Source organism: Plectropomus leopardus, chromosome 2 (genome assembly GCF_008729295.1).
Source record: "Plectropomus leopardus isolate mb chromosome 2, YSFRI_Pleo_2.0, whole genome shotgun sequence".
Taxonomy (NCBI): domain Eukaryota; kingdom Metazoa; phylum Chordata; class Actinopteri; order Perciformes; family Serranidae; genus Plectropomus; species Plectropomus leopardus.
This window is the reverse complement of record NC_056464.1, coordinates 38,383,457-38,397,940: the sequence shown is the minus strand read 5'-3', so window position 1 is coordinate 38,397,940 and position 14,484 is coordinate 38,383,457. Positions and strand designations below refer to the sequence as shown.

The 14,484-nt window shown below is 39.8% G+C and overlaps 1 protein-coding gene across 1 annotated transcript in view; it reads left to right on the top strand.

Moving 5' to 3' along the window:
- raly (RALY heterogeneous nuclear ribonucleoprotein) overlaps positions 1-14,484 on the top strand; it is a 149,455-nt gene that overhangs the window by 79,634 nt on the left and 55,337 nt on the right. The window contains exon 2 of the mRNA XM_042496987.1: positions 10,862-11,189. Coding sequence (XP_042352921.1) covers positions 10,934-11,189 — 256 coding nt within the window. The 5' untranslated portion in view covers positions 10,862-10,933. The remainder of the gene's footprint in view (positions 1-10,861; positions 11,190-14,484) is intronic.

Below are 14,484 nucleotides of genomic sequence, written 5' to 3'. Positions count from 1 at the left end.
TCATATCAAACCAAATGTTTTTCCAATATTTGTTTAGTTAGTTCTTATGTAATTCTGTGATTTAAATAACTTTTCATGGTGAATTTGCTTTCCTTAAACTTGCATCCTCTGCCTGTTTCCAACATTTCCTCCAATGACTTTTGGCATCATCAAGGAAAAAGACGTGACTGTGCTGCATGCAGCTGTTGAACATATATAAGAATGATAGAAGATATCAGTTATCAATCTTTAGCAACAGAAACTTGGCAAAAAATATTGATGAAGTGAGTCAATTTCCTTAGAGCACAAAAACTTAGATTATTCTGGAGTGTGATATTGCAGCACCCTGCACTGTGACTGACATGAATTCAAACTAACAGCTTTAAAAGACTTCAAATGCAACGTGCACTTCAATGCAAAACCGGTACAATCAGAATTGTTGATCTTGTGATGTAGAATCCAGGGAGTCCGCTTTAAACTGCAGGCTTTTAAAATATTAAACGCGGCTTCAGCAGCGTGCTGTATGTAGCAGGCAGTATATAAAGGAAAAAAAAAAAAAAAAAAACATACACATACACATGCATGAATTAAACATAGTAAAGATATGATGACAGAAAGATGCAACCGTACAACAGGGAGCAAAAAGACACAGGAAAGTGCAGGACGACTGTGTTTACAGCCAAATCTGCAGTGGATGAATATGGAAAGTATCTCTCCGTATATTCATAAGAGCCTTGGAGAGGTTTGACTTATAAACCCAATCCTACAAAGGCTTAAGTCATGCAGCTTTACAGTTCAGTAATATAATTCGCAGACAAGTGCTCATTTTTATTTTGTATTCCACTTTCAGCACGATCAGGAAGTGAAGTTTTTCTGCCTTTTTTTCTGTGCTGGAGTTTTTGGGGGTTCTTTATAATCTGTGTGACATTCACCCAGAACGGTGACTTGCCTGGCACCGAATTTCTTTTGGCAGATGTTTTACTTAAGTACTTAAGCAAAACACGTTTTCTTTGTGCTGCAGTGGTAATGTAAAATAAGAAAAGGTGCAGAAAACTGATTTGTCTTTTTGTCAAACGTGTCTGGCGTCCTGTTACCACAAACAAACAAAGAATCACTTTGCCTTCATGTTGAATTAATTAGTGGAGATCAGCCAGCAGACAATGTTATTCATTGGCGTGAATGTTTGACTTCTCAATGTACTTTTGGGTTTGCTTTGTTTGACGCTGACTGTCATCCTTGATAGTGGGTTGACAAAGTCTTCCTAGGGCTGTTCTTCCCGAAACGTAGCCTTAGAGTCACCAATTTAACCTGCATGTCTTTGGACTGTGGGAGAAAACCCACACCGACATGGTTAGAACATGCAACCTCCACACAGAAGGGCCCCCCTACCTCGGGTTCGAACGTGGGCTCGGGGGACCCAGGCCCCTCTTGCTGCGAGGAGACAGTGCAATCCACCAAAACACAATGCTCCTAATTCAAAAACTCAAAATTTTGAAACAATTCAGTGCAACATTTTTCTTCCTCAAAATAGTTTTTTTTTTTAAAAGTTTGAAACTCAAAGCAATAACTACCAAATGTTAGACTGGTTCTAATTCATGTTTTAATCAAGTTTTACAATGTTAACTCTGTCCTAGTGTTTACGTGTGTTGAAGTCCTAATTGTGATATTTCCAACAGCGCCTGAAGACAGCATTTGTATAATCAGTGTAATCACAGTCCCCTGTGGTGTTAGCTTTAATTGCTAATCCTACAGACACAGAATTGCAGAGAGAGGCTGCCTGTATGATTTTCTGCAGTGGGGACTGTGTGCAATTTCAGTTTAATTAAAAACCAAAGAAATAAAGCTCATTGAGTGTAAAGCTCGGCCCATGAAGCTGCTAGTTCTCGTCTCAAAGCAGGACCCTGAAGGTAGAAATGTTAATGGACGCGAGTCGTTGAACCTGGAGAGCTTATCTGAATGCTAATCACACAGAGCCGGTAATAAGCGGGTACCACAACTATCCGTAGTGTGATTTTGGTCGATTTCATTGATCTGTGCTGGACAGAGCACAAGGTCAGCTTCAACTGGCAGGTTGTTTTTTTGGTGATTTGCTTAAGGGCACCTCAGCAGCACGGACACAGAGGCTTGGTTGGTTTTGTCTTGACTCAGGGAATCAGGTCAGGCAGTTTTCTGGCTGACCAACAGTTTAAACAGTACAAAATAAAATAACAGTTAAAAAAAAACATGGTCCCACAGATACAAAATCTGAGGAAGACTCCAAACTGCTGCTGGGTATGCAAAATTATTACAGAATTTTACATTTTAATTAGAATCACTGAATTAATTCATACATTTTAAAAATCTATTAAAAATCCATTAATTACATATGCATCTGAATTACACTAATATATACAAAGTAAAACAGATGATGGAATTATCTGTTACATTTTTTTCCTCTTATTTTTGGACAATAAAATAATACAAATAATTACAATATAAATAACTACAATGGCTTTTTTTATTTGTGTTTTTTACAACTCATTCCCCGGACGTCATATGTTGAAAAAAGAGGACCCTCGAATTTATGTGATGCAGAACGGAAACATATTGTAACACGTATGCTGTGAAACTGTCACAGTTAGAGGGTTAAGCAATGAAACTTATTGGTTAGGTTAACAAGAACAAAGAAACATCATGTTTTCAGCTAAAATAAGTCCATTTGCTACATGACATATTGTGGCTGATGGCAGCGTGCAACACCTGTGAATAAACTGCAAAACATTATGTTAAATATTGACTTTCGGTTTTACTGGAACACAAATTACATTCTCACAAGTAAAAGTCCGGTTTTGTTGCCCCCCCTCCCCCACATGGATTTTCTTGCTCTTTAGACTATGTAAGTTCTTAAAAATGCTTTAAAAAATGGCAGTACACAAATATAAAACTAGGGTATGATTATTATTTGGTATGAAATATTTAAGAATTCCGTTATTGCTTCTGTTTTTTATTTCAGTTGTTAGCTGTTTTTCTTTTATTTTTTCTTTTGCACAATTAGTATGCCAGTTACTCCTGAGTATATGCTTACTTTTTGTTTTTGCTTTTAATTTAATGCCTTGTTATTCACTTTTAATTAATTGCATTACTTTTGGTAAATTGTTAACAAGGACCAAAATAAATTTCCTCAAAGAAACAAACTTTATATCGCGTCAGTTGCTCTCAGCGTGAAGTATGGCCACGGTTGGCTTTACTTTGGAGTTAAAGCCTGATGCATCACATACAAGTGCTCATTAAGAGAGCCATCCGTGTAAATATCACACAAAAAAAGAGTCCATATTTGATGCACTGGCTGTTTTTTACATTTACTTTGTCTGTCTATCCCACAATCCATCAAGATGTCTTGAAATGTTTTTTTTTTAAAAGTACATGTTCTGAGATAATTGAAGTCTTGATGGTAATCGAGAATAAAAGTATGACTATGATATGAAGCTCATTTGAGTTTAAAAGCTAAAATTTACATTGAAACCACAGAGTAGGCTCTCTGAATCATTTTTGGAGCTTACAAGCTTTATCCTGTTTTATGCTAATGTATGCATGTATCATCAAACCATGAAGCCTGAACGGGGGGGAGCTTTTAAAGCTAATTTGCTTATAGAGCATGAGCTCGTCTGGCTTTTACATTTTGGTCCACAGTCTGTTAGTGCAGATTCAGGAAGTTTTAGTCTGTTCCTCAAAAGACTGTTTTATGAATATTGGTGCTTTTTATTGTAAGATCCTTTACAGTGATAACATGTGACATTTGTCTGTGTGAAGCTTCATTATGAGAGCCTGTTCACACTGTGGCTTTGGTTCTCTTTGTATCGCCTCTAAAGGCCCTAACCCTTTCCCGCTGAAAAGAAACAAAAAAAAAAACCTCACTCACACCCATCTGGCTTTTGCCTTTAGTAGGAAAGGTTACAGTTGGCATTTATTCTCAGGACAAATGATTGCAATAGTCATCAGTTTTTATCAGCTCCAGCCGAGCAGTGACAGAAATATGACCCGTGGGAAGATGCACTAATTTTTGCCTATTTTCAGTGGTGCAATGTAGCGCCTGCTGCATCATGCCCGAGGGAGCCAGTTCCTTCCGACAAGCCCATAACCATAGCATCATGAGACCTATGAAAGGGAAACAAAAGTGTTTCCATTGCAGTTTTGTAAAATATGGCGTTTTCCACTGACCTGACCACCTCATGAGAATGCTTCTGCAGTAAATGGGACTTTTATCAAAATTGACGTGTTTCCAGTAGGTGTATTTTATACTTGAATTCCGCATGGCCAACTGGCAGCGTGTCGTATTGCTGTGAAAGGTGCCATCTGAGCGTGTTATGAACCAACGCCGTCTGCTGGCTTATCATACCGCTGTAAAGATGGCTTTTGGCATCGGTGTCTGTCGCCAAAATTATTGACTAAGGCCTGTGCATAAACATACTTTTCAGAATTCCTCAGGGATGATCAGCCTCTGATTAGTTTTAAACTGCTAAATGTTGTTATCATTTTGATATCAGCCAACGCTGCAATCATGGCAAAAATCTTGTTCTTAATTAATCAATGTAATGTGTCCATGTGAGTGTGTGTGTGTGTGCGTCACCATACGGTATTTAGTGATTACAAACACACACAGGCATATAGTGTCTCTGTGGAATGAAGACAAACTTTTTTTTGTGTGCGTGTGTGTGTGTGTGTGTGTGTGTGTGATCTGTAAGCAGCCCACAGTACTTGCAATGATACATAAACGACCCTTCATGCAGAAACTACAAAATGCCAGCCTGCAGCTTCCTGTGTGTGTGTGTGTGTGTGTGTGTGTGTGTGTGTGTGTGTGAGTGCGCATTTAACACCATGTAAATCTTTGACTGTTTTTGCAGACTTACTACACATCTACACAGATACTGAAAACACTCACATAAACCTTCTCTCTCACTCACCCACTCAACACACACACACAAACACACACACACTCACACACACACGCACACACACACACACACACACACACACACACACACACTCACACCCACACACACACACACACTCACACACACTGGATTTGCTGGATCAACACTATTCTGTTGTCCACTGAATCTGTCCCCTGTGAAACAAACGCAGGCCCCTCGGGGCCAAGCTCAATTTGATTCATTAGTTTGACCAATCAGATTTAAGTTGGCTCTGTCACTTGGAAGGTCAGGTAGAAAGGACCAGAGATAATCAAATCACACACACACACACACACACACACACACACATACACACACACACATATACACACACACACACACACAAAGAAAGTTTCTTTAACCTGACTTTTTAACCTTTTAACTTTTCTTGAGATGCAGGTCGGACAGCAAAAAATCTTCTTTTCTATAACCCACAAACACACGCACATACACACACACACACACACGCACACACACACACACACACGCACACACACACACACACACGCACACACACACACACACACACACACACACACACACACTCACAGTCAGCAGTGCCGAATCATAAACATTTCTTCTCTCCTGGAACCCAGACTCACTGCAGGATATTTCTAATGAGGCAGAGAGAAAGACGAGCAGCCAAGCACAAAAAATTCTAGTAAAGAAAGACTGATACAGTATATGAACAAAAGTGTGTGGAGAGAAAAGTATCCATGTCTAGGTCTGGTTTTCCAGCCCGTTTTCATTCCAAACTCATCAAAAACCTTCACTTTGTCTGTGATTTCAGCAAAGCTCAGATCTAGTGGAAAGCCTGACACTAGAGAAATGGAGGCCGTCACTGTAGCAGCTGATTATTACAATGACGTGCTCAGAAGTCACATATAGTTCAAATGTCTGGTTGTCCACATACTTTTGGCCATGTTGTGTGGCGAAAGAAGAACAGCTGTAGAAGGAGAGATGCAAGAAGAGCAGTTTGTTTCTACAATATGTAAAAAAAAACAACCTGAAATTTGGCTTCATATGTTCCTTTTCTCTCTTGACTGACAAGAAAATGAAAATTTTCATGGTTCAACTGTTACATAGCTTTAATTTTAATAACTTTAAGCATTCATTTTGAATGCACTCTGAATACGTATCTCTATATGCAAGAATGCTTGATGCTTTTCAAACTGCATACAATATTTGATTTGCTTTTGTTTATGAGTTCCCTTTGGTTGTTGCTTCTGAGAAGTTTTTGCTTTTTTGCCGTCAGCGGTGCGGAGATGTTCTGTGATGTTTCACAACTGCTTTTGCTTGAGTTCGATTTCATGCCAGTTGCAAAGAGAGAGAGAAGTTGTTACAAATGACTTAATGAAACTGAGACATAAAACAGAAAAAAAACATATGTTACTCTTAAATTTGCTTCCTATACAGCTGGTGCAGAGTTGACCTGCTTAAAAGCTAATTCTCCTGTGTTATAACCCTTTCAAAGGACCATACTAACACTGTTGGTTGTGTCTTGCGTCACACTCGTGTAGTGTATGTTACTCCATCTCGAAAGACTCGCGACGGCCAAAATCCCGATTTTGAGGCTTCAAAACAAGAGTTCTTCTTCACTGTTGATCATTTGACATTTTTTGTGTCATAGCTGTCAGCTAAGTGAATTTTTACATAACAAGGTCTTATTTTTACCTAATTTGTTCCTCATTGAGTCAGAATATTTTCAGGTCAAAAAGCAAAAGCATTTAAGTCTTAAGTGAGATCTCGCAAGCTAGAGCACGTCAAGTTTGAAGTCCTCATTTTTCTGATTAAATCTGACTTCAGTCCAAATCTCACGTCTCCAGAGATAGGAGACACGTCTGTTTTTTATCCTTCAGAGGACCACAAAGGGAGGCAGCAGTGACGAGGATAAGAAAGAATGGAGAACTAGTTATTCTCAGTTACGTAAAAAAAAGCTGAAAATACTAAAAATGTTTGTGACGTGTGCAGCCGGGTCACTTTTCCAACAACTGTCCGTCTCTAATGATGCTGTGCTGCTTTCTGTCTCCTCTTGTCTCTTTTCTTCTTGACATTGTTGACAGAATAACAGACAGCATGATGTTCCATCTCGTCTCCGCTGACTCATCCGCCAGACTTCACTCCCACTACTGTACTGTTTAGATGAGTCATTTAATTGATGCTCTCAGCTTTCTGTAAATACCAAGTTTACATTTGAATGCCAAGTGGACATAAAGCAGGGATGAAACATTTTCGGAGTGATACATAATCATCTGGAGGTTTACAGCAGCTCATGATTTGGTCTGCACCAATACTGCCTCCATGGCTACAGCCTCGACCATCAGTGTTTCCGAATGTAAATGTCAATACCCCTTTAGGGTCCCCAAGAGAAAACTGAGATGTTTATTGAGCCGGAAAATGCACAAGTTGTTTTTTGAATATTCCTGCAAATCTCAAATCCTCAGCATATATAGAAATCATGTTCCTCATAAAGACAGGGTGTAATGTCGACCTTTGTTGCTTTAAAACAATGCATGCATGCAAAAAACCCCAAAAACTACGCATTTCAAAACTAGGTTTCCGTTTTCTAGTCTTTTTTTTTCTCTTAAAATATAAGAAACTTTAACCTCTTCAGGCCTCTTAAAGGGTTGCTAATATACTTCACTCAAACGGATCACAAGCCAAGTGCATATGTAGGCTAATTTAAGGAATATATAATGCTTGAGTATATTCAGTCATTATTTAAAAGTTAAACATTGCAAAGTAACACTAGCAATGCTTGCAGGAATAAACATTTTTTTTTGGTGAATGGGTCAAGGTTCAAGTAGTATGTTCTGTTTGTGTGCATACTACATGCAACACTACATACTACTCGATTTTCCTGGGAGACTCCCGTTTTTCACTGCCCTCTCCCAGTGTCCTCCTGGCATCGCATTTCCCTCATATTTCGCCCAATTTAGAGTCGCTTGACGCCCTCGACTCTATCAACTATGTGGCTACTCAATGCACAGCATGTGACCCCAGGAGAAAACTACTAGCACTCGCCTCGCTAGCGCCCGCGGCCGCTGAATTAAATGAATGGAATGAAATTAATGAACACAAATAAATGAAATAAATGTTTATTTGTTCTTTTAAGCCCATGTTAGAAAAACAAATTATTCGCTGGTCATTCTTACGTGTTCATAAGTAAAATAAAGAGTATTTAACTTAATTATTCATTTATTTATTTTGCACAGTAAAAAACAAAACAAAACAGCAGAACAACAACGAAATAGTATAATAATAACAATAATAACAGTAATAACCCCTAAAGGCTTATGAGACAATCTCGCCTCAAAATTGATTACAAAAATAAATATTGAATCCTACAATATAAAAATATAAGATCAAGTAGACACAGGATCAGTAAAGTACAATCAGAATGCCTGCATGAAATAACTAAAAAACAGAAAATAAATTTAAAAAAAATATGTGGACCTACAGTATATGTGTTTGTATAGATATGTGAGCATGAATTAGAGTGTGTGCAGGCAAAATGCAAAAGCACATTTATAATGAGTCAACACTTAACAAAGGAGAGATGGACAAGAAGCTAAAAGAAGACAGATGTGAACAGTTCGATTGTTAAGTTAAAGTCAGGTTCATCAGACCGGTCCTGAGCCTATATTTGTAATTGTTAAGAGGAGTAGACCGAAGTGCAATTTGGATATAACTGTTCTATGGCGGTGCCCCCTTATATCTTACAAAGAATTGACAAGAATTGGACAAGAATCCGTCCAATACGGAGCTATAATAATGCTGTTGCAGTGCAGTTTTTTATTCGGCTCGTTGCTGAGAATCCTTCCTTATTTGTAGGTCTCAAGGTTGTGTACATACTATGCAACTGGCAATTGTATTAAAAGTTAAAAGAAATTAGTATGCCATTCAGAAGGCACCCTTTCTCTTTCCCTTTAGCCCTCATTTTCTCCTGGTATCCTCTCCCTCCAGTGCTCCCTTTCTTTCCTTCATCTAACCTTCTCATTCTGTCCTCTCAGCTTGTTTTCATTAGTTGTGTGGATGGAGGGAATCCGCACACGGCAAGGACAAAGATAAAACCTATGTTTGGTTTTCAAACCCCGCTCTGTGATCGATCTGACTCGTCTCGTGTGATGAAGCGGCGGCGGTTTGCTTTGCTGCGACTCGACTGAACAGATCAAACTTGTTGCTGCTCTTTTTCCTCCTGCTTTAATGCAAAGAGACATTTGTATTTAACTGGAGCTGCTCTTTTCCTTTCAGCTCAAGTCCTTCTGCTCGTAATGAGTAGTGGTGAAATCTGAGCGGCACAGGTTTGTGCATAATGAGTACTTTGTGAATAGTCCCTATTTAGAGAAACACTCAGGTTTCACAGAGGTATGAGCAGAGGTGAAGATGCTACTTCAGTTATCAGATATTGTATATCTGCTGCTGTGCTGATGAATTCATGAATCTTTATTCAAAAAAATGTTCCTGGATTGTAGCAGCGATAATTATTATATGTGATGTAAAGAACCTCTCAAAGAATGCTCTTTGAGTATTATAAGTGAGGTTTATGTCTTTTTTATGTCAGTGTTAATTTTGACAGCTATTTTAGATTTTTGTCTGAAGCTGGGCGTACGGTGTACGATTTTAGAAGTGTTGTTAATTCCAGCTCATACTGTACGAGTAAACTGTCTGCGATGTAAAGCCAAAGCTCATGATTAATTTGCTGTACGGTCTGATTGTCAAGTCACAACCTGAGAGCTCACAGCTCCTGCAGACCGTCGTTGCTATTGACAATTTTCAGTAAAGATTAGTTTGAAGCTCAGAGGCAGGTATTGTCACTCTGTGTGCCGGGAACTAAAAAAAAAAAGAGGTGTTTCTCTCGTTCATATCGGTCATGATAGGAGGAGGAGGAAAAATCAAAGTGGCGTGTATGCTGTTGCCACAGCTCGACCAACCTGGTCCAGCGTCGTGTTGCCATGGCGTTTTCAGATGCTCTGTATGCAACTTTGCAGGAGCAGTGAGAAAAAAGGCACTGATGCTGGGGAATCAACTCGTGGCTCTGATTCAACTGTGCAAGAGCCTGCGTCGGCCGTCCAAAATTTCGACACGCCCCCCCCAGTCATCCTGGTCATGGGAATTCTCAGGAGGCAACTGGACTTGCATGAGTTGTTTCACCTCTCATCCGAGAGAAATTAACACTTCTTGTTGTTTTGTGGAAGTCTGTGTTTTCATCGTGTTAGAGCTGCATGTCCATATTTAAAGCAAAAATTAAATGATCACAGGAAGTAAACTTTATATGGTCAGAAAAGTTGAATTACAGTCAAATTAAAGTCAATATGCAATGTCGTTGTAGTGTGGCACTGAAAACATCTAGAACATTGAACAAATTTTAATGTCTTTAAAAACAATATACTGAAGGGATATGGCATGAGAGAACAGAGAGGGAAACGGGCACAGTTTGACATTAACTTTTTTTTCATAAAATTGGAGGGAAAAAAAGGGGGTAGGATTTGTTAAGCATCCGCTGTCTCCCTTCTCCTTTTTGAAATACTTACAATTGTTTACCGTCCGATTGACATTCTGGTGTTGTGTTTCTCTCTTGTGTTTTATTTCGTCTTCGAAATTAGAGATCTAACTAAAAAAGTACATAAAAACTTTCCAAGGCTGTTATGTAAAATCACAGCATTCAACCACGTAACCACCTTATGACTATGTTCTAATTTTTTATCACATTCTCAGCAAAGCATGACTTATATCAGTGTGCCAAGGTCTGGATCAATGAATGAACAATATTTTGCTCAATAAGGAAAGTTTTCTGACTCATGCTTTTTCAGCTGGTATGGAGATTTTTGAGTGTTCAGTGTCTCCGTCAGGGAGCTGGTGGGTTGCAGCTGTGCTCCATTATCTGTCCTTTGTGACTAACACCAGCTATCTGTCCTCTTGATTCTCTTCAGATCCCGGTCTCTCTGCGTCTCTCCCTCCAATCCATCCATTCGTCAGTCGCCTCCGTCGCCTGTCTCTCCAGCATGTCGCTGAAGGTCCAGACCAGTAACATTACTAACAAGACAGATCCAAAGTCCATAAACTCCAGGGTGTTTATCGGCAACCTGAACACAGCAGCGGTGAAGAAGTCGGACGTGGAGAGCATCTTCTCCAAGTATGGCCGAGTGCTGGGCTGCTCCGTGCACAAGGGGTACGCCTTCGTCCAGTACGCCAGCGAGAGGCACGCCAGGGGGGCCGTGATTGGAGAGAACGGCAGGGTGCTGGCCGGACAGACGCTGGGTGAGTCCACATGACACTGCATGAGTAATGGCTTCACTTCCTACACAGGAAAATAAAAATGTGACGACCAAAGTAGCTGTCGTGGATTCCAGACACAAACAGTTTAAGATGATGTTATTTTACCTTCAAATGGCAGAAAAGAGGCTGTGTGTTTTATCTAACAAGCAGAGTGCACATTATGTTTGGCATTCAAGATGTTTTCTTGTACTTTTCACAGATTTCTTTCTAACCTCTGAGTCATTTCTTTTTTTTTTCTCTCTTCCCATGTTTTTGAATAAAATAACGCAATTTTGCCCAGGTCTCAAAAATTAAATAAATAATTTGATTGTATTTTCATCTTTTTTGAGCAAATTTTGTGTGAAAAGAATCAAAAGCCCATCCCATAAAGACGCCTGTCCTAAATATAAGCCTGCTGAGTTCAGTGGTTTAAGCAAATAATAGCCCGGGCTGTTAATTGAAGTTTTACATTATATGAAATGGAACAGCTGAGTGTAACTTTTAGGACTTAAAACAAAACTGTTTGATGGCTGGTTATTAAAAATAAAAAAATAAAAAATCTGAACTTGCTGTGAGTACACAAACCTGTGGAACCTTTGATGACACCTGAGCAGCATCACATCCATTTTCCTCTTGAGTGTTAACATACGCCGTCTCTCTCCCACCTTCCTCTCCGCGTTACTGTGAAATAAGATATCAGAGGGGAAATCAGAGTTGAGCGGAGTGTGCCTTTAAGCTGCTGGGAGTGTTTTTCTCCGTCTATGTGTTCCCCAGCGGGGTGGAGAGAGACGAGGTGTCAGCGAGCTGCCGGGAGCAACTCAACGGGTTTATGTTCAGTCGGTGCAGAGCTGTGAGCACAACAGTCTCTCTGAGCTGTCTGTGTGTGTGTGTGTGTGTGTGTGTGTGTGTGTGTGTGTGTCTGTCTGTGTGAGAGTGGAGAGAACATTTATGAATGAGTATAACTGGAATTGTGTATCTTTGTGATGGGGACTGTATCTAAGTGTGCATGTTTTTGCTTGAAGGGTTAATTGCTACCCCACTAACGACACTCATCAACACACACACACACACACACAGTAATACTAGGTACATTTCCCAGAAGGCTCCGTGTGTGTGTGTGTGTGTGTGTCTATAATGTAGGATAAAGCTATAAAGGTATGACAGCTAAGGGGCCGCTAAGTGATGCGCTCTTCCCGACTGCAGCTTCTGTGTGTGTGTGTGTGTGTGTGTGTGTGTGTGTGTAAGGGTATCATATTGAAACTGTCTCTTTCTCTCTGCCACTTAACTACCAAACTCTTCCCTCTCTTTACATCTCTCTCCACCACTCTCCCTCTCCTCCAGGTTATTTTAGCCCCATGGTGTTTTTGTACTGTGATGATTTATGGTTTATATTTTGGGATATTTATTTTTTCAGTGTAGGTCATACTGACAGGGTATGGTGCATCTGTGCCCTACTACTCTTATAAATGTAATTAAAAGTAGAATAGGTCATTCTGTCAGGATGGAAATATTTGAAAGAATGACCTACGACTTTTATAAATGTAGTGTAACATAGCGCCGGTCATTCTGACATGTATGGATTACCTATCAGAATGGACTACTATACACTATAAGTGTACTTATCTAATTGCATTTTAAAATCCAGGCCAGAGATAAAACATTTCAGCAACACTCTAAAGCCTGACATAACATCACCATTCTCAGAAATGATTTCACATTGTGATTTTTGCCACATAAAAACAAAGTTTCCAAACCTGAGAGCTCTAAAATAATGACAGCAGCTGGCGGGAGATTTTATCCACAAACCGCTGAGCAAATGACTGACGACAGCTGACAACTTCCAATACCTTGATCAACAAATGACTTGCTGCTCAGAGAGACACTGACAGACGTCAATCAAGTATGTCAAGGTCAAGATCAAGGTCAGGGTCAACTTTATTGTTCCTGAGGGGCAATTTGTGTTAAAGCCAAAACAGAATAAAAAAAAGTAATAGTTCCTTCCTTCCATAAAAATACACAAAATGTAAATGTACAGAAGGGACCGAAAATAGTGTGTGTGCAGCGTTCAGGGTCTTCCCCTTTGAATAACAAGACCCTGCAGGAGACAAAATGAAAACGCTGTGCCATATGGAGCAGCAGGTGGACTGTGTGTGTGTGTGTCTGTGTGTCTGCTGTTTTTTTCCCTATAGGTCATAAAGGGGAGGGTCAACAACAGTTTGGGCTGCATTAAAGTGTGTGTGTCCTTGCAAACAAACAACTGGACTTCTGCCACGTCCACACCTGGCTGCGGTCATAGTTTTGGATCACTGCCTCAAACACAAACATGCAGACACACGCACACACACACACACACACACACACACACACACACACACACACACACACACACACACACACACACACACACACACACACACAGAGTCACATTCCCCTTCACGGTGTGGTTAACAGGCTTGAATCTTCAGCCTCGGGCTGCTGAAAACTCACTTTCCCTCCTCATCCATCCATCCTTTATTATCCTCACTCCTTCCTTTGCCTCCGTTGATCTTACAACACTTTTCAGAGTCACTGAGTTCCATCATCCTCTATTTATCCTCTATCATACTTTATATTTTAAGAAATCTCAGTGTTTATTTGATCCTGAATTTGATATAATTTTGAAAAATACCTCATGTTTCTTGTATCTGATGTACAGGTCCGAGGGCTGTCAGGGTTAATGTGTTCATCGCAATGTGATTAAGGTCCATGGTTGACGCATACATTTTTAAAAAATGATTCGCCGGTCAACTTTAAGAGGCTGTGCAAGGCTGAGTTTTAAAGCTGGAGGGATGATAATGGTAAAATACAAAACTAGAAGATTTCAGAAATCCAGTGATGCAATGTCATGCTTATGCTTAGTAAGGGGGTGACGTCAAGATCTGAATGAAAATGGGGCCTGTGGGAACCCATGAGTCCCTTTACTGACATGCCCACTTCATGCTAGTCCCATGCAGTTTTTTATTGTCATTAGATTTGATGAGATTGAAAACATGCGATTAAAAGAGGCAATTAGAAGGTAGAAGGTAGAAGTTAGGTTTATTGGTCATTTTGTAAACAAATTCAAACAAAATTACAATTATCCTTGAGTTGAAGGTTGATTTTATTAAAACCAGTTGCTCGGTGATGTTGCTGCTGATGGCATCGTTCAATTGCTGCAGTGCATTTTTTGAATTCGCATCAGAGTCCCGTGTCTAAATGGCCCCCACAAGGTAAGTTCAACCAGTGCAAGCGCTTGATCCGAGATGTCAGATGTTAACCA